The sequence below is a fragment of the Lissotriton vulgaris genome, chromosome 2_1, assembly GCF_964263255.1.
Source record: "Lissotriton vulgaris chromosome 2_1, aLisVul1.2, whole genome shotgun sequence".
NCBI lineage: Eukaryota > Metazoa > Chordata > Amphibia > Caudata > Salamandridae > Lissotriton > Lissotriton vulgaris.
This window is the reverse complement of record NC_141687.1, coordinates 1,672,097,599-1,672,117,855: the sequence shown is the minus strand read 5'-3', so window position 1 is coordinate 1,672,117,855 and position 20,257 is coordinate 1,672,097,599. Positions and strand designations below refer to the sequence as shown.

General features: G+C 44.3%; 1 protein-coding gene across 2 annotated transcripts in view; it reads left to right on the top strand.

Moving 5' to 3' along the window:
• Positions 1 to 2,907, top strand: part of LIN28A (lin-28 RNA binding posttranscriptional regulator A) — a 134,721-nt gene extending 131,814 nt beyond the window's left edge. For both annotated transcript variants that reach the window (XM_086958909.1, XM_086958910.1), the window contains exon 4: positions 2,300 to 2,907. In XM_086958909.1, coding sequence (XP_086815035.1) covers positions 2,300 to 2,519 — 220 coding nt within the window. In that variant the 3' untranslated portion in view covers positions 2,520 to 2,907. The remainder of the gene's footprint in view (positions 1 to 2,299) is intronic.
• Positions 2,908 to 20,257: the final 17,350 nt, after the last annotated feature.

Sequence of the window (20,257 nt, the reverse complement as noted above, 5' to 3'; positions counted from 1 at the left end):
CTGAACCTTGTCAGGTAATACCTTTGCGTATGGTTTAACCTTTTTGATGCGTCAGACGGCCAGGGGTCCGTCCGATCTGCGCAAACGTCTGATTCGGCCACACCCCGGCGGAATGTCTGCCGCGGCAAAGCGGTTATGGGGAACAAAAGGTAAGGTTCAATGCATTCAGTAGTTACTAGGGGGAGGTATTCTGCCACTCTCTTCTTGCCCACCTGTGCACGTTCTCTTTGCTCTTTAAGTGTAGTTTAAAGATTGTGTTTTAACTGATGTTGGTGATGGCGGTAAGAAGTTGCGATTGTGAAAGCAGTCTGCTGTCCCTAAAAATTCGATCTATTTCTTTACATATCTTAGCCATGGAACTTTGTGTGTGGTCAAGACGCAGACCGTCATGGATTATTGCTTGATTAAATGCGGGTTTGCTTGAATATTCTTGGATTCATTTGACTCCTAGGCTAACTCTGAGAATACAGCAATGTAGCAAGGGTTCCACTGAGCGAGGCTCACTTGGCCGGGGTTTGTCGTTCGCTCGGGCACTCCATAGACTAGCCACCTCTGAAACTTCCGCGGCCACAAGTCTGAAGCCCTCACTAACCGGACCTGGACTCAGGGGATCTGGTTTCAGACAGCTGTAAAACCAAATGTATAGCAGCAGAGGAGCAGAGTGCATTACAGCTAAAATGCCTAGAATTAGCGTTTGTGTCCTTGAATCACGTGACCATGTTTCTCTTCCGTCCCAGGCCAATCCAAAGAAAACTTACGCTCCTCACTTGAAGCATTTGGAACAAGCTGTCGCCATGCAATGGTATTTGAAAGTGCGTTTTTCGTAACAAAGCTGTGGGCTGCCACGAGGCAATCGGGGAAGTTGAGCTTGCGCTCCAGGTGTGTCATGGCTGCCAGGGTCTTATTTGTATAGTGCTTTACACTGCCATAAGAACGCTGACCGCACTAAGGGGAACAAGCCAAATGGGTAACCATGACTTAGACTGGGAGAAGAGAGACAAATGAAGGGAATGAAAGCGGAGTCTTCTTGTGGCTGGAGTGGTCTTTGCCAGATCTGAAATATTTCAATAGACCGAGCAATAGTGGCTTGTGGGCAGCTGGACTTTGGTGTCTGCGGGCTGGCAGGATGTGAGGGCAACATAATGGAAGGGGTTAAAGGAGTCTGGGAGGAAAGGAGGTTGAAGGCAGGATGAAGGGGTGACTGGTAACAGTGTGAGAGGTATTTGTGCCCGACATCGTGGTAGACTGAGTGACCGTCCCAGGCCAATACCACGAAAACTTACGTTCCTCACTTAGAACATTTGGAAAATGCAGTTGCCACACAACGGAATTGGAAAGTGAAAGCGTGCCATGCCTGTTGTGCCTGCCTGCACCCTTCCTCCTTTTGGGACAGCTCATCCAGACTGAATCCTTTGCTTCACAGCTTGTTTAGATAACACACCTCCTTTAGATAAGAAATTGCTTTACGACCGCAGTGAAGCAAACGATCCAGTCTGGATGGGCCGGCCCAAAAGGAGAAAGGGCGGTAACAAAGAAGCCTCATTTTCAATGAGAGGCCACCATTTACCAGAACCGATAACACCATCCATTGAAAATGCCTCCTTCTAAAATGTCCTCTCTCACAATGTCTTGCAGCGCGAGCAGCGCATGCGCGCTGCATGCTAGGCGAGACCTAAAAACTATAGAACTCACCAAGGTGAAAGAAGAATCTGAAGATGGCGACCACATATAGGGGCTTCCAGGGCATACCTCTGACTTCTCAGGAGTATGGGCTAGCCATGAAATGATTGAAAACGAAGGGGGTCAGATGGACTAGGAAGACCACTACATGGGCGGATAATGTACAGCATGCAAATCTAGAGAAGATTCAAGCTGCAAAACTATATTTACAAGTAAGAAATCCATTCCTCATCTTTCAATACTTTTGGAAAACACACTATAAAGCACTATGCATAACATAGTTATTTTCGACACAATTTGCATATGGCCATGTCGGAACTGGGGGTGGCGGAGTGAGCTAAAGAATGATGATGGATTAAAACCAGGCTCAAGCTGCAAACCATTTCTTACATAGAAGAATCCTTTTCCTTATATGTAACTAAATTACAGTGCATATTAGGGAGGGCATCAAGAATGGGTCAATTGTGCCAGAACATTGCCTCATAGTGCCAGAAGCTGAAAGAGGACTTGGTAATTATTGTAGCGTGCATAGATTATCACCTGTCTTGTAAACTGAAATAACAATATTTAGTTTGTGATGAGAATTAACCTTTGGTCTCTTTGTCATCTTCTTCTCAAGGTGTTATAACTGTGGGGGACTCGACCATCATGCCAAAGAATGCAAGCTCCCACCGCAACCCAAGAAGTGCCATTTTTGCCAAAGCCTCAATCACATGGTGGTAAATTGCCCAAGCAAGGCCCAACTCATGCCTGGCTCTCCACAAACTCCCACTTCACCGCCAAAGGAGGAAGATCTACATAGGGAGAGGCTCGTGGACCACACCGTGACGGGTGAATAACGCCCGAAGAGAAGTGTTTTTGAGGGCATGAGAAGATGGCTGCTCCTTCCCAGACTAAGTGACTCTAGGGAATTCCTCCTTAATTTTGTTTAAAAAAAATCTCAGGTTTGCTCTGTCTTACACTACTCCCATGCCTACAATGTCTCTTGCCACTGCCTTTTATACTTCATTCCAGAACCTTACAAACTCCACTGTGGCCACTAACCCAGGTTACGTTGTTCTCATAAACAGCTAATCTAAGCTGGCAGCTGTGCTTCTCACATTGGAAATAGCCATGATCAATGGAGGGGCTTTAGGCTGCCGAGCTATCAGCTGCTAGTTTAGCTGTGCAGTACCGGAAGCTAGAACGACAGAGGACATCCAAGGAGAGGTGGCCTCTGCTAGTCATGCCCAGTAGCTGTGGAAATGTAAAGTTAACTTGTTGCCAGGGCAAGTGATGCAAGGTGTGTGCCTTTGGCAAAAATAGATACTTTGAATCAGGCTATGTTCTGAGATGTTGGTGAAGGATTTGTGGGAAAAGTTTCCTTCCTGTGCTCTTTCGAAATCGACATTTCATTTGTCCTTGCAGCTTCTGTTTCTTTGTATGATTTATCTTTCAAAACAGATTTCCCAGGCTGGGGTGGCCCTTGCCTTTTTCAGGGGCTAATTTCTTAGGGAATTTTTCATAGTTCTGGGAATGGGCTGTGGCCTTTACCACCGTGAAATTTCAATGCAAGTAAGAATCTTTGATAATTTGCCAGACTCTACTAATAGTGTTGTAATCTTAGGGGGGGGGAGAAAGCTTTTGTTAAGAAGCTTTAGCCACAAAGATTGCCTGCCACAGTGTCGGCATTAGTGCCCTAACTTGGAAGGCTAGTGAGTGTCTAGGAAGGAATTGCATTTTCGATGATCCTTGGCTGAAGATTGCGTGAAATTTTCTCTTACATTGAGATACCCATATTAATTAGGCAAAGGAAAACTGTCCAAATTTCCCAGGCATGACCATGTGAACTGGAAGGGTGGGGACTGCACAGGCGTGTCTATGGCGGCTTAATACAAGGTAAGCGGAGTAGCAGATGTCTATTTCGAGATCATTGGTGTCAGATCTGGTGAAGGCGGCAGCAACCACAAGGACACCAAGATATGTGCCCAACCCTTCCAATATTTAACCACAAAGGAGGGAGGGGAGCGCTTAATGATGAGACTGAAGATCCGGAACTGCTGCTTCCGACATCTGTAAGCAAGTCTGCGCAAGGGAAGCAAGTACTGAAATCCAGAAACTGTATTCCAGGCCTCACCTATGTTTTCCTTGGCTAAGAAAATATATGCCCTCATCCCCACAACCTTGCACTTTCTGTGTTCGTGATAAGACACTGGAAGATTCCCGCATGGCCCCCGAACCCCTATTATCTATGTGCGCAGACCTAATGCTGTGACGTGAGTCTGCCCCATCCTGTGAAACCTCATAGGAAAGTCCTGCACATTGCTTTTTTAAAAATTGCTTTTATTTAATTTAAAACAGATTTTTATAGTTTATTGAAGGTCTTGCCCTGTTCTGGTTTTATTTTGCATCAATCATTGCTGCTGCCGCCTCCTTTGATATTGGTGAGGGCTGTTCCCTCCTGGGGACTTGTGTGGAGAAGGCAGGACACTGAATTCCTCTAAGAGAGCCAGGCTTTCCCCATGGGTCTCTGGCATCTCCTGTGGACTCTAAGGGACCTTTTGTTGGCCCATGGATCCCTGTAACTGCCACAGAATTCCTCTCGGGCACTCACTGTGGCCACAGCTTCTTCCCATGAAGATTCTAAGGACTTTGTTGAAGTTCAAACACAACTCATGTGTTCCTAGAAAGCTGTGAGGACTTTCCTTTAAATGCCAATGTGTTCTCCCTCATATCCTTTGAAGATATTCAAAGGTCACGCTTTGAGTAACTAAATGTGGCCCTTACTAACAGTATCCTCAGAGAGCACTGGTGTGTCCTTAAATTACGTTGAAAATCATTTGAAAGGGCAGCTACATCCTTACTAACATCTGAGATGTTTACTGAAAGTGCTCATGTACAGCTCGATTTTCTTCTTGCGCAACACATTTCCCGTGGGTCTGTGTGCTGCTTCCTTGCCACTTCCATCCGAGCTTTCCCCACAAGCTCCACAGTGTCCCTGACTTCCTTTCTAAGGTTATTTAAGCCACCACTCATCCCGGAGGCTGCTACTTGTGGCCATAATCTCTTTGCTTACAAGAACACTAGAACAGACTCTCTTCTTACCTAAGGCCTAGGTGTGCCCCCTGTCTGGTTACTAATATTGTTTTAGGGCCCATATCGGGACATTCTAACTAACATTATCCAAAGCATTCCCTCTAGGGGTCAATGCGTGACCCCTTTACCTCGCCCTGCTTCTTCTAATTTATTTGTTGATTCTTTTTTTCTTACAAATGGCCGGAAATGTTTATGCTGAGAGTGCAGGTGTGGTAATTTCTGACTATCTTAAGTTATTTCTACTATAAGGGCCCATGTATTGCAGATATAACTGTACTTGTTATAAATTTTTTTTTAATTTACTTTTTTCTACCAAGGCTTTATCTGAGGCTTCTCATCCCAGGGTCTCTAACTATCCTTAATGTTTTCCCACACAGGGCCCAAGTGTGACCTCTGAATTATGAATATTCGTTGAAATCTTTGCCCAGGTGCGGCCCCCTGAACCATTTGACTTCTCCTGCCCTCTTAACTTATTTGATGTTCTGTAGCCCTTTCAGTCCGGTTTCTAGTGGAAGGGCCAACCTGCTAATGCCAGAACACACAAAGCGTACTGAAGGCCTGCATTTTATTTTGTATATTTTTAAGTATAAATATTACATCTTTTATTTTTGTATATTTTAATCAAAGGGACATCTATCCCGCAATGTATTCTCAGGTTATTGGATGATCTCAGGGAGCAGTGTTTTGACCGCAACCCCTTAGGAGGTTTGCCCGGCCGCTGCCTAGCACTGGATGCATATGCAGAATTTAGGGACGCAGGCTGTTTTGTTGTTGGCGGGATGAGTGGCTTTATGTATGGCTGGTTTGAGGGACTTTGCGTTTTACGTGCGTGTGTGTTTGTGTTTGTGTGTGTGTGTGTGTGTGTGTGTGTGTGTGTGTGTTTGTGTGTGTGTGTGTGTGTGTGTGTGTGATTGAGAGAAGAGAGGGTACTTATACATATTCCTTAAGGTTGCCTAGGGTACTTTGAAGGCATCAACAGAGTCGCAGTACGTTTTTCTGAGGCAGGTCACACACAGCCCTTTGCTTTCATGTAGCCATGGATTAGATGGGTACATGGCTCACTGGTCTGGTTAAAAAATCCCCTCACACCCTGATCCTCGCACAGCTGTGCACCAAGATCACCTTGCTCTGCGGTCGCAGTGATCACTCCATAGGCACACAGGATCCTCCCTCTGCTCAACTTGATACTTACAGGAGGTCTAAACAAGTTTTGCAACACATGTTACTATTTTTAAGCCTGCAATCTGATTACTTTAGAAGTAGAATATAGTTAACTGTCAATGTTGATTTGAAGTAAGTGCCTGTAACCTGACCACTTATGACATGGATCAGAACCCTGTTACACCCCTTACTGCATGCAATTGTTGGATCTTCCCACAGTGTGTAGCTTGAAAAACATTTTGGGCAAGGAGACTCCGACTGCAAAGCTGGTGCATTATTTATTAGGATAGCTATGGCCCTAGTGTGGCTGTCTACTATGATGATTCAAACTGAACAGAGCATTCCAGAAGGTTTTGCACCAAGTGAAATCTGAAATTGAGTTCCATGCAAGTAGGACTGCCAACTACAAAACGACCAAAGTCCTGCCCCAAAGAAAGCTTAGCATCCCACTTGAAGCAACAGTATGCTTGCTCTCCATTTACAGCACTTGTCCAGCACCGTCAGCCCCAAATAAGGCGACCTTTTCTTGACACAATCACCGCCTGAATTGTCCACACTTAAAGATCTCGACCTGTGGAAACCTAGAGGCCATATACAATTTTGACTGGGGTCCCTCATGTCAAAAAGTTCAGTTGAAGCCCACAGTCACTAGGCCCCCACTCCATGACTCCCACCTCTTCACATTCACAAGGCCAACTATTACTATCTGCTGGTCCGCCTTTACTTATTCTGCGTACCGCAATTGAAGAGGTTTTCTGCAGCTTGATGTGCGCTGACGCTTAGTGAAACCATGAACAGAAGTAAGTGGCTAGACATGGGTAGTCTCCCTCTGTACTGTGACTTGATGCTTCCTTCTCAATCTTATATCTAGGTAGGTGCAACGCCATCCATATATAGATGTGAAGACCCCTTCCCTCCAAGTGTTGTAATTTGTGTACCCCCCAGGGACGGCTTGACTGCATAGTTGTGGTATGTATAGGCTGTCTCAAGTGACTGTGGCAGAGCATGAAACAAAGAGGAGAATTTGAGGTAAAGCAGAACCAGGCTCAAGAGGTACTTTAAAGATGTCCAAGACCCTGTGACCAGAGAGCGCCGATGGGTCAGAGTGTTTCTGTAGCGGCACCAGTGCTTAGTGGGACACCTCTGTAGTGCCTATTTTTTTCCTATCACCCCTTCACAGCGCCTTCTCTATTGATATCAAGTCACCAGATTTCATACATTAGAAGCTCCTCCTCTTTTTTGTGCTCTCATCAGCACATGATTGGTCCTTGTATGGCTTCGAAAGGGCAACAAACGCTCCATAAATTACTCTGCAATCTGTACAAATCTACCTCATTGGGGGTGGGGATCGGTCATGTGCTCTCAAGCACTGGGTGTCCTACAGTCCCAAACTGCCCTCTCGTCGCCATAAAGAACCGACTGTCCCGCTTAGTTTAATGTCTGTCGAGAGAATGGATGAGTGTTGAATTTTTCTGAATGAGCAGCTGGCAGCTACAGTTCTAACAGTATGTCTTGTATTCCTAGCTTTGTTGACCTCCGACTCAAGTGTTTACAGATTTGTAGAATAATTTGCCAAAAACACAAAACATTTTTTGTATTATTTAAAGAAAAAAATTGCACTGGAGAGATCAGCCCTTAAATGTGGACTCGCGTGGCTTATTCCTTCTGGTTATGCTGTATGTCGTGGTAGAGCATCTATTGATTTTATTTTTTCTTCTTGTTTTTGCTGGCAAACGAACAATACAATGCACAGATGTTAGCCGGGCCACACCTATAATTATTTTTGTGGTTGTCGAAAGCATAACCAATTCGAAGTTGTATCACTATTACAGATGTAATCAGATCAGTGGAGACTATGTTCCAACAATACATATCTGCCTCTACCAATACAAAGTCTGGCTCTCGTAACCAGTACCGATTTAGATCGAACCAATAGAGACCAAATCCTATTGGTATAGGCTTGGCTCTAGCTATGCAAGTCTAGTTCCCTTCAATGTATAATCTATGTTCAGTCACCAGTATTGATCAGATCCTACCGACAGACTAGGCCGAAATCACTATGATGCACACAACACTTGGGCTAGCTGCAGACTAACACGTTCCCACTGGTAATTAAACCACCCAACACTTCAACTAATTGTTCTAAAGTGACCACTGACTTAGCCGTGACACCAGGAAAAGAAAACACATTCTTGTGATAATTGTATGTAGTTGTGCTAATTTTTTTAAACCAGGGAACCAGTACTACGACAATCGTAAGGAGCATCTCGCGAACTCAACAATCATTTCCTGCTTCTGGCCCAGGGGTTGGTTGGGTGAGACCAATAACGTTACATTAAACGTGGCAGAAAATGGTATCAAAGTTGAGAGTCCAGGGGTGGGCTCTGCAGAATTGGGGTGCAAAACACTCTCCATCTGCATCTCAGGGAAGCTGACCTCTGACCTTGCTGCTCAGGACATGGTGAATTCCGTCTTTGTTCTGAGGACAGTCAAACGAGAACCCAGGCTAAGGATCGTGAGATCCCCAAACGGTGCAAAATTCAGAGAATAAAACAGCAAAAAGAATGTAGTATGGAGACTAAAGAATGTATTGTGTTTATTGCTAGAAACCAAAGTTTGTGTCCAATGCTTGAAAGTTTTGTGATGGAGGGAGGAAGAGGGTTCCTTTGTACCTTTTTGTTTACTTTTGTATAAGTGCAAATTCTGCTGGTCCTTAGGTCATGGCTGTTACAGCAACATCAATGTGCGACCTTCCGCCTGCAGGATGGCAGCAGCAGGTGTAGATCTTTGCCTGTTTTCTAACCAGGACTATAAAAACTTGAATTGTTTCTTTTGTCTTCGAAAATAAAGATTATTGGTACCTCCATTGCTGTTTCACCTTCCATATTTAAAATTCAGTGTCCGAGTCTTCTCATCTCCACATTCTGTTCCTAAAAACCTGTATTTTCTTGTCTAGGTTCACGTGCTGTGCATTAGTCCACCAAATGGCGATTTGGTACTGATGTGCTGGATTACAAAGCATTTTCTACTTCCGTGGTGGGCATAAGAATGTGCGGAGTTTCTATGACTCACTGTGACATCGACCAAAAACCTACAATTGGTAGCATGTGTTGGCTGCAATACACGTTATTCATGCTCCCGTCATCTGGTGATGGGCACGGACCCTAGAAATTGTTTTTCTCGAGGAAGTTTTATGATCAGCAGCTTTTCTCCTCCCCCTCGAGGTATTGCGCATGTTCAACTGCTCCTTTGTTATAACGTTGTTTTCTGCCATCAAGCTCAGGTTCGACCCCTAAGCGGCCTGAGATCACAAAAGGATGCGACCAGAGATCCAGTAGACCACATCCATGGGTTCTAGGAGATGGTGACCACTTACCTGGTGTCTAATACACACACGCCTGTCAAGAATGACCGTCTCTGGGTGATGGAGGTAAAAAAGAAAATCTCCCAACTGTGCCCTCAGTGCAGGGCCGAATGCACACACTGACATACAAAAGGTGTGTAAATTGTGCCCATCACCGAAGCAAAAAGATGATGAGTGCACAGCTTGCACAATGTTAAAAAAAAAAAAAACACTTTGAACCAGGCGTCGATCACTACAGGTATGAACTATGGAACTGGCGGCCCAGGTGGAGTTCTCGCCTAACAGTAATGTGGACAACAGAGCAGCTGCTCTGATATGGGGAGTGGTTGTTGCCAGCTCCCACTGTGTTGCTTCTGATTCATCCTCTGGGGAAGAACATTCACAAGTGCAGGATGGGGTGCCCATATCGTTGAGGCTGATCCCTGGATCTAGGCCTAGGACCAGGCCGACACCATGTATTGTGAGAATTGTCGACTATGTAAAGAAGATCAAACACTCACCCCCACCCCTGCCATGCGAAGGTGTGCCACAGCCCTCGGGCTCAGGCCAACACAGTGAGCACACCTCAAAATTCAGAAGGGATGAGAATGTACTCCATCCCAATCGGGCTATAAGGCCACAGCATGGGGACGGCTTAGGCACCAACACCTAAGCACAAGTCTGAGCCACTAGCACCAAAGCAAAAGTCTGCATGGGCACACAGATCGGCACCAAAGGATGCCAAGCAGGCTGTGAATCTGAAAAAAAATCTAGGGATCTGAAAAAATGCTTTAGCTCAGGCGCATCAGAATTGAAACAGTCCTCTGTTCTGAGGACTGAAAAACAATACGGACACTCTTCTAGCCAGAAGAAAAGTCTCATCTCTCGGGTTCCAAAGACACACACAGTTTCTGAGTACACACCACCAGCTTCAAAGAAATAAGACCCCAACATAAACAGCTGGTGAAGACCAAGGCATTTTTGAAGGACTGCAACAATTTACGAAGGAAAAACGTAAGGAAAATGCCAAGACACAAGCTTAGGAGCAATCCTTGCAACAGCCTCCACCAAAAATAGTGGCACAAGGCCACAAGCCAATGACTTTTAGCCCCCCAGAGTCCCCACAAACACACTTCTCTTCTCTACAGGAGAAGTAAGAGGGGAGATACAAAACACAGATTCCCAAGAACACAGGACACCCACTATACCCCTGACCCATGGGATGATTATGATGTGGTCCTGCCCGACCCAAACATGGAGCTACCAGTACCTACTAATGCGTCTCCGCCAGATGAGACATACTGACACCACAGTATCCAAAGAGCAGTAGAGTACCACAAATTCCCATGCACACTACAGAGGAGCCAAATGACTTCCTAGTGGAAAACCTTTCATGAACATAGCACACAATTCAATATCTGCCATTGAATGGATCCGTCCTCAATGTATCCAAAGGCCCAGTCAAATCAGTGTCCTAACTGATTCATCGAAAAGAAATATATATTTATATAGGCAATCTCCAAGTTACTCTATTTACATACAGGGACATCCCCCAGCAGATTCCCTTGTCACCACAGTCACGAAAAGAGTGGAGCGCAAGATACTGGAGAGTCGCTTCCTCCAGACAAAGAGGCTAAATAATTGATGCAGCAGGTAAAGAATAGCAGTGGGGCACACAAACCGCTGGAAGAGTGCCAGTCGGCCTACTTTCCCGGTACATTAGGGCTATCTGGGATGAGATGCACGACCTGATGCAACATCTCCCAGATGAATACAAAAGAATGAGGGGAAGACCTGGTAAATGAAAGAAGGCAGATATCAAATGCAACAATCAAATTTGCAGTAGATGGAACTGACACTGCTTCAAGGTGCATTAATACATCATTCATGCTCCATAGACATGCTTGGCTTTCCATATCAGGGTTGAAACCAGAGGTGCAGCAGCATATTCTTAATACCCCATTCAATGGAGAAAACCTTTCTGGGCCCAGTGTGAGCATACAGTTAGAACAAATAGAAAATGACACAGACAAAGCCAAATCCATGGATGACTTATAGACAACACCTCAAAACAAACAGCCCTTTCGGTGTTATCAGGGACATGGGGCAGCAAAAGTCTCTACCCCAGAAAGCAATACATATCCGCTCCTGCAACATCCCCAGCAAGGGCATGGATTCTATCGTGCAGGCTACAAAACTAGGGGCCAAGGTAAAGGTACTCCCAACAATGGCACCACCAAGTAAATGACTTGCCCACACTTACCCCCCCCACCCACCCAACCCCCTACCCGAACACAAAACACATGTGGGAGGAAGGCTTCAACAATTCCACCACTTGTGTCCAAACACCACAACATCCGATCAATGGGTACTACAAATAATCAGGCAGATGTTAAATCCACACCATCTACATCTGCTAAAAGAAGAAGTAAAGGCGTTAATACTATAAGGGGCCATAGAACTAGTCCCACTCAAACATCATGTTGAAAGTTAAATCTGGATAGATGACAAGGTGTAGCCAAGTGGTATAATCATGTAGAGGTTTATTTGTAGTCCATAGTTGTTTCATAGAAGATCTTAAGAAGGTAACTTAGTTGGTAAAGGGAATCCCACCAGGAGCTGCATGACCGCTGCTCAGCCCACTCTCTCCAACTGTCATTCTCCCACACAAGCAAGCACTCTCACGCATTCCAAACACACTGACATCAGGCATTCTAACATTCTACACACACAACTCATTCATCCTTGCTGAGCAGCTGTCTAAGAGGATGTACTAAGATAAATTAGATTACAACACATCACAACAAAGGAGGCTACTCCCTTTATTTCCTCGTACCAAATGAAGAAGACTCACCATGGCCCATTCTGGAACTGCAACTGCTCAATTGATGCATACTATCGGAACACTTCATATGATCACATTGCAAGATGTAATGCCACTACTACAATAGGGAGAATTCATGACTGCATTAGACATGAAGGACGCATACTTCCAGATACCAATCCATCCAGCGCACTACAAATACCTACGATTTGTGGCAAGTAGATATTGTGCTACAGTTTGAAGTAACAACAGCCCCAAGGGTGTTCACAAAATGCTTCGCATTAGCAGCAAAATTAAGAAGAGAAAACATAAATGTCTTCCCTCTATTGTGACTACTGGGGGATCAAAAGTCCACCAAAGCCGAATGTCTAGTAGACACTCATAAAGCAATCCACCTACTTCACCATCAACGCAACAAAATCACATCTCCAACCACTCCAGGTGCAACCTTACCTAGTAGGATACTTAATTCAGTATCGGGAACAGCTTACCCCAATCCCCAAAGAGTTCTCTATCTCCAGAACCAACTGGGTCTTTTTCAGCCATATCATCACCTCCCAGTCAAAATAGTGATGCGCCTACTAGGGATGACATCATGCATAGCAATAGTGCCACATGAACGACTGCACATGAGACCCCTACAAGAGTGTTTAACATTGGAATTGTTACCGGAGGGGGAGGGAGACACATGGAAGGTGTAGTGTTGGTTTCACCCAAGGTCCTTCAAGCGCTACAATGGCGGAACACCCATTGACTTCGATTTACCAAAATTCTTGGGGTAGTGGAAGTGACATCATATACCCTTTGGTCTTAATGTCACAGGAAGTGACCTCCGATGACCTTTGACCCTGCATCGAATCAAAAAGTGAGTCACATACCCTTAATCCTGATCACATCACAATATTTCACATAGCTGAATTTACATCATTGTATAATTAATATTATATATTCTTCTGGGGGAGAACAAAGCATTGGGTTTCTCCTCTGAAAAAAAAGTTTGAAAAAATGGGCTTTTCTGGTGCATCATTTTAATGCCTATTTTAACATAAATTTGCTAAAAAGCCATAGGCTCTTATAAAAAACTCACTAACTATTCAAGTCATTTCATGGTGTGCCAAGCTACTGAATTCTGACAGACCCCTTAAGTTCACTAAATTATGTTTTTATAATGTCCTATGGGTGCCCCCTTGGGTAAAAAAAAGTACTTTCATTGCCATTTCTAGGACCAGCATTTTGACATGGTGGCAACTTTTGCCCAAACATGACATACAATATGCCAGTGCCAGAATGTTCCCAATAAGGTTTCTCTTGCACTATGGAGGTCCCTTATCTCAAAGATTATGTCTAATATGTCAAGGACCTAATTTTGTCATGGATGGCTCCATGCCCTCGCTACAGTTGTTTCTTCATATGCCAAGCATTTCCTCCAATGTGCCATCAGCAGCAAGTAGCCACAGGTGTCAACTATTCAAAGGATTTCCTCCAGGAGACCAGCACTGGCATTTTGTCATGGGTGCTCAATGCCAAAATTTACCTACAGAGTGACAGCAGTAAGCATCTTGCAGAGGGTATCCCATATGCAAGTATTGCCTCTATTGCCAATATTTTGTCAAGGGTGCTTCTATAGGCCAAGAAGCATGCCAGCTTCAACAGCGGATCTGCAAGGATAACACCACCTGCTCACATACATTCACTTATTCACACTTATTGTATCATTAGCACTGATTTGCACTCATTCACTTTCACCTACTCTTGTTCACTCACTCTCACCCTGAATCACTCAATCACTCTCCTTGACACACTCATTTTGACACACACATATCCACTGTCCCATCTACAAACATACATGCTTACACATATACACACTCTCTCCCACAAGCACGCACACAACCTACATTAAAACCATTTCATTTTTCTTATCTAAAATGCCAGTGAAGGTCCAGATTTTGCTGCTCCACTTGTTATTACACTCCTTTTGAATAAAAAAATATTATTCACTATTAATGTAATAATAATGAGCTGAAAACAAGGTTCGAGCCTGATTCAGATCATGCAAGACACTCCTGTGTACTTGGCACTGATTCTTTCATCTCTGAGGCCAGGTGTTGCAATGGCAGTGCCAGGAGTAGCAAGGCATAAGCTATGGGTTGCAACTGCAATCTCTGGTGACCTCTAAATGACGTCCATGGGAACATCTCAAACATATTAAAGGGAAGAGCATTCAGGGACCCAATCTTGCAAGTGATCATCACAACCGATGCAACACTCATGGGGTAGGGTACTCATATAAAAGACATTACGGTTTAGAGACACTGGACCTCACAACAACAGACGATGCTCATCAACATGCTGGAGCTTCTAGCCATCTACATGGCTCTCAAAACCAACATTGCAGGGAAAGCTGTCCTATGAACAGACAATATGACTGCAATGCATTACATCCTGAAACGGGGCAGGAGAACTCTATTGCACACCTGCTCAGCAAGACACAACAAGAAGTTCACGAGTGGGCAATACACACTGCATTACTGAAAGAATAATTCCAACGGTAGGAAACCCCTGCAATAGACCTGTTCACCGCCGCCAAAAACTCAAAATGCAAAGCTTTGCATCCAGTACCCACACCACCCATTATCCAAAGGGAACGTTCTTTGGATGAACTAGTCGGGGATATTTGCTTACGCTTTTCCTCCTCTCCCACTCATTCATCTCCAAGGGCTAGTGAAATACATGGGCACACTTTGGAAGACCCATATTTCCAAGTGTTTCCAGACCATGTGCGTTTAAGCACAAATCCAAAGTACTTACCTAAAGTTGTATCTCCTTTCCATTTAAATCAAACTTTAGTTACCAGCTTTTGTTCTAAAACCAGAGACTGTCGCAGATAGTGCATTACATACACTGGATGTTAAACAGGCACTTCTGTACTACTTGGAGCGTCTAAAACCCTTCAGGAAAGCACAACAACTATATGTTTAGTTTACAAATCCACATAAAGGAAAGGCTATTTCATAAGAAAGTATAGCTAGATGGATTGTCATATGTATTTGTCACCTAAAGCAAAACTAACATTAACCACTATGTCATGGCCTCATTCGACAAGGAACAAAGGGGCAACCACGACCTTTTTGGGAAATATCCATCTTAGTAACATTTGCAAAGCAGCAACATGAATGAAGCCACATAAATTTACAAAACATTTTTGTGTGGATGTTCAAGCAAAATAACAAGCTCTAGCTGGACAGTCGTTCAGACATTATTTCAAACAAACGCACCATTTCATGTCTAAAGCCACCGCAAGAGGGTTACTGCTTTAAAGTCTATGAATGTTACCAAAAAAGACTGCCAGTACTGCGCACACTAGTTAGCAAGTTAGAAATTGAGGTATCCTTCACTCAATTCAAAAGACCACTTTTTTAGTCATCTGTATCTTTGAATCAATCTTTTATTTTTTCTTATTTGTTAGCATATATTTATGAGTTTTTTCGTGTACATACAAAAGTGTTCAAACGAATTTCTCGAATATATTACACATCATATGATAGACATTTATTCGAAAAATAGTCAGGGGAAAAAGTTGAACCACAGTCCCTGATGAGGAAGGAACATCCAGCGACATCCAAAGACCGGCCAACTTCATCTGGTGGCATACCGTTCTAGGAAGCTCAATCCAGCAGAGTTGAATTACACTATCACGGAAAAAGAACTGTTAGCTGTAAAAGACTCCTTTGAAGATTGGAGACATTATTTGCTGGGAGCCAAACACACTGTTACTGTGTTTTCAGATCACAAGAATCTGCAGTTTTTAAAAGACAGCCAAGACCTCAACTCCACAACAATTGCGTTGGTCTTTATATTTTGCAGACTTTGATTTCGTGATTACTTATCGCCCAGGAACCAAGAATGGAAAAGCGGACGCCTTGTCCCGATTAAATACGGAGGAGTATGAACATCTGGTGAATCCTCAACCAATTATTCCTGAAACAAAGATTGTTTGCACTCTTTCTGTAGACAATTTTCAAGAAGAGGTTAGAAAGAGTTTGTCTCCGGAGGAAATTCAGGAATGGGTTCAATTGGGAGAAGGAAGACGTTGTTTTCAACAATTACCTTATCTGAAGGAAGCCTTATATCTACCCATGTCAACTCTCCAACAGAAGGCTATACAAGATTGTCATGATCATCCTCTAGCTGGCCATAAAGACATTGCCAAGACCTTGGATTTGGTGCAGCGTTATTTTTGGTGGCCTGGGTTGTCCTCTCATGTCAAACAATGTGTGCAGTCGTGTGAGTTATGTGCACAAAGTAAACCAAATAGAAGTCTCCTCAGGGGTTATTGCAGCCCCATCCTACTCATACTCATCCTTGGCACACCATTTCTATGGACCTCATTGTAGAGTTGCCTATCAGCAAAGGTTTTGACACTATTTTGGTGATTGTGGATACGTTCACTAAGATGAGTCATTTTATTCCAATATCTGGTAATCCTACTGCTTCTGAGTTAGCCAGAGCCTTCAGTGAAAATATAGTAAGGTTAATGGAGTTCCCAAAATTGTGGTTTCTGACAGAGGTCCTCAATTTATTTCTCGCTTTTGGCAGGCTTTCCTAAAGGGTCTAGGAATTGAGGGTAGATTGTCCACCAGTTACCACCCTGAGTCTGATGGTCAGACCGAACGAATCAATCAAGAGTTGGAACAATATCTCCGTCTGTTTCTCATGGATCAGGGAGGTGACTGGTCAGACAGGTTGTGGATGGCTGAGTTTGCTAGTAACAATGCTAAGAGTTCATCTACTGGTTACTCACCCTTTTATTTGAATCTAGGGCGACATCCTAATCTCTTTGTTACTCAGGAAGATTTAGAGGTTCCTGCAGTTAAAGATTTGATTACAGATATAGTCTCCCTACATAAATCTGCAGAACAAAATCTAATAAAGGCTAAGAACTCTTATAAGAAATTTGCAGATCGACATAGTAAACCCGCTCCACAATATCGGGTGGGAGATCAGGTTTGGCTTTCTACAAAGAATTTGCATTTGAAGGGAAATAGGAAGTTTCAGCCTAGGTTTGTGGGTCCCTATTCAGTAGAGAAAGTCTTGGGTCCAGTGACAGTGAGATTGAAATTACCAACCAAAATATGTATCCACCCGGTCTTTCACGTGTCCTTATTGAAAAAGACTAAACCTCAGATGCGTTTGAGTAAACCTCCAGATTCCCTTAATATTCAAGGCCATTCTGAGTATGAAGTTAAGGACATCCTCGATTCCAAATTTAAGAAAGGGAAACTGCAATATTTAGTGGATTGGAAAGGTTATGGCCCGAAGACAGATCTTGGGAACCAGTATCTCACATTCACGCTCCCCAACTGATTAAGAGATTCCATGTTCGGCACCCGCTCAAGCCTGGACCGATAAATCGGTCTTTGAGAGGGGGTACTGTCAGGATTCACAGAATTGCTGCTTTATGTTCCTCCAAGCAGCGGTCTAGTACTCGAACCAATCCAAAACCCAATCGGGTAAATGTTTGGTATCCTTGCCCACTGTAAAAGATCCTTGTATTACTTGTAAATATTGCCAGTTATCTTCAGCCTTTAACTCCCCTTGAATTTTCCCTTTTATTTATACCCTGTAATTGTGCTCGATATCTTTGCCATTATCCCCGTTAGAATAATCTGAGACCTTCTCTTAAGATGGCCGCTGCTGTGGCAGTTTTCAATTCTAGAGCGCTCTTGCTGTCTAGTGTATGTGGAGGGAGTGCGAGTTTGAAACTGCGCACTTCAACGACGGATTTTCGTGAAGCCGCAGCTGAAGTCCGCCGCTCCGCGTCAAGTTTTCCTGACGGGAGTTGCGGGACTCAATTTCATAGTTACCTTTCCAGAACAGTGAGCTTTCAGCCCTCCAGAGCTTCCCTTGCTTAGCGTCGACGGAGGAGTCGAGTCTACAGCCTACAGTGTAACAGTTGTCCTTTGTTCAGAACTGTCAGCTGAGGAACTACAGAAGATATCAGCAGAGAGTCAGACAGTAAGACTGCGCATTTCCTGGAATATTGCAGCGTTTGAGTTAACCTGCGCTTCTCCTATCCTTTCCTTTTCCCCCTGCACCTACCTTGTTCCTTTTTGCACGCTTCGAGAGGATTGAAGAACTTTCAAGACTGATTAATAGTCTAATTCAATTCAGCGACATTCTTCACAGAACCCCATTACCTAACAAGAGCAGAAGCCTTTTCAGGTATTTAGAAATCTCTTTAGCTCTAACTAGTGCAATAGAATTAATAGGATAAGAGAGTAATGTTAGTTTTCTTTAAAACCCTAGAAAGAAGGTTCCTGCAGAACTATCTCCACTTATCATGAAGAGTTGCAATTGCCTTGAAGCCCACTGGTAGGACCAGCTCTTTATTTACTATAGAGTATAGTGAGAATAGGTGGGTAGTTGTTTATTTCTCCCTTCTGTGCATTAGGTACTCCATTGGACAGTCAGCAGAAGTCAACCCGCAGTCCAACAGCCAGTGCAGGTGGCCGTGGATTCAAGGTGTCTCTTCTTTCTCTTCCACTTCCTCTTTCCCGCCGGCTGGTGTACTTTGCTCTTGCAGCGGAGACACTGGCTGGTGGGCGATTGGTACTAGCTTCAATACTGCCCCTGTGAAGAGTTTGGAGCCTGCTGACAGTGTTATTTGAAAACAACCACAATACACAACTGTTGTCCATCTGGAAGACCACGCCCTCTCCAACTTTCTGTTCCACTTGCAACCTTCCTTAATGTTTTTTTTGCCCATTAGCTGTTTCTACATTCAATTACATTTTAACAACATTAACCTGCTGCTTATGCTTCTTGTTTAATTCTGTTCTACACCGATTACACTCCATCCTTCGTGCCCTTCCAGTCCATTTGAGAATACAAGCTTTGGAGGGTGTGGCTTAGAGTCCATTCAAGATGGCTGCTCTTTTCTGAGTCCGCGGCTTCGCAGCCCGACTCCCCCGGCCCTCACCAATTTTAAATAATCCTGCTGTAAGGCCCCGCACCCCATTATGAAGGAGCACCTTATTTGAGAGTTTTGACGCTCCAGGACCCCGAGAAGTGTGCTTCCCCAACGAGCCATGTGAAACCGCTACACCTGCTAAGATGGCAACATCGGCTACTTGATCAGCAACCAGACTGGAGTGTGTGTGAGCCATCCGCATACCCTATCCTATTGAGTATTCAGCGAGCACTACAGACCTTGCCTTTTCAGCGACCTTGTTGGACCAATGTGCTATGTCCACCCCGCGAGCCTTCTTTTACGCCTTAACAGTGCTATTCCTGCCCACTGATCTACACATGTGACCATTGTGGCAGTGCCGGGAAAGCAAACTCCACGGCCTATGCTGATAGGCCCTGATGCACCCGTTTCTCTGACCGAGACTGGGGCTTTGAGGGTACAACCACCATAATTATGCCTGTACTATTCCTCACTGACAGTGCAATCCCCGTTGCCTGGGCTGATAGGCCATGAAGTGCCCGTCTCTACTATCAAGACTAATATGGCACTATTCACCCACAATAGACTTTTAATAAAGCCATCAAGTAGGCTGATAGACAGACTGTAAAAAGCCAATAACCAGCTAAGGAATGAGGTTCCGTGATAATCGTAATGACGTTTAGGGCTTCTTCGAATATGGACGAGTTTGGTATCTATGAACCGCAAATGACGAGTTTAGTGGGTGTACGCGTTTTCGCTACGCTACTTTGCAGCGTTCGTCTTATTCGTGGGTTTCTCCATCTGAACCCACGGGTTCCATTTTAGATATGGCATCCATTTTGTTTCTTGCCCTCACGTAGCCGGCTAACGGACAATGTCCGCTTCATGACCCTGGGTTTCCCAAGCTCTTGCGGAAGATGCATATCCTTTGAGTGTGTCTTTATGACTAGGTGGATGACACGGCAAAGGCAGATGGCTCCGCTCGAGGCTCATCTTGCCGTGTCGGTCTATTAATTCAGCCTTGCATGTGTTAGGCTCGAATCCTTTGATCCTGCGATCACGCTTCCGATATTGCCCCTACACTCTTTTCAATCTGTTGTCTGTCTTTGTCTTCCTTGCACCTGTTTCTGTCTCTTCTTTTAGCTCGTTTACAGCTAGAATGGAATGTGCCTAATGGACAGATAATGTGCTTTTACAGTTGGGAACCGGCAATGCTACTGTAATT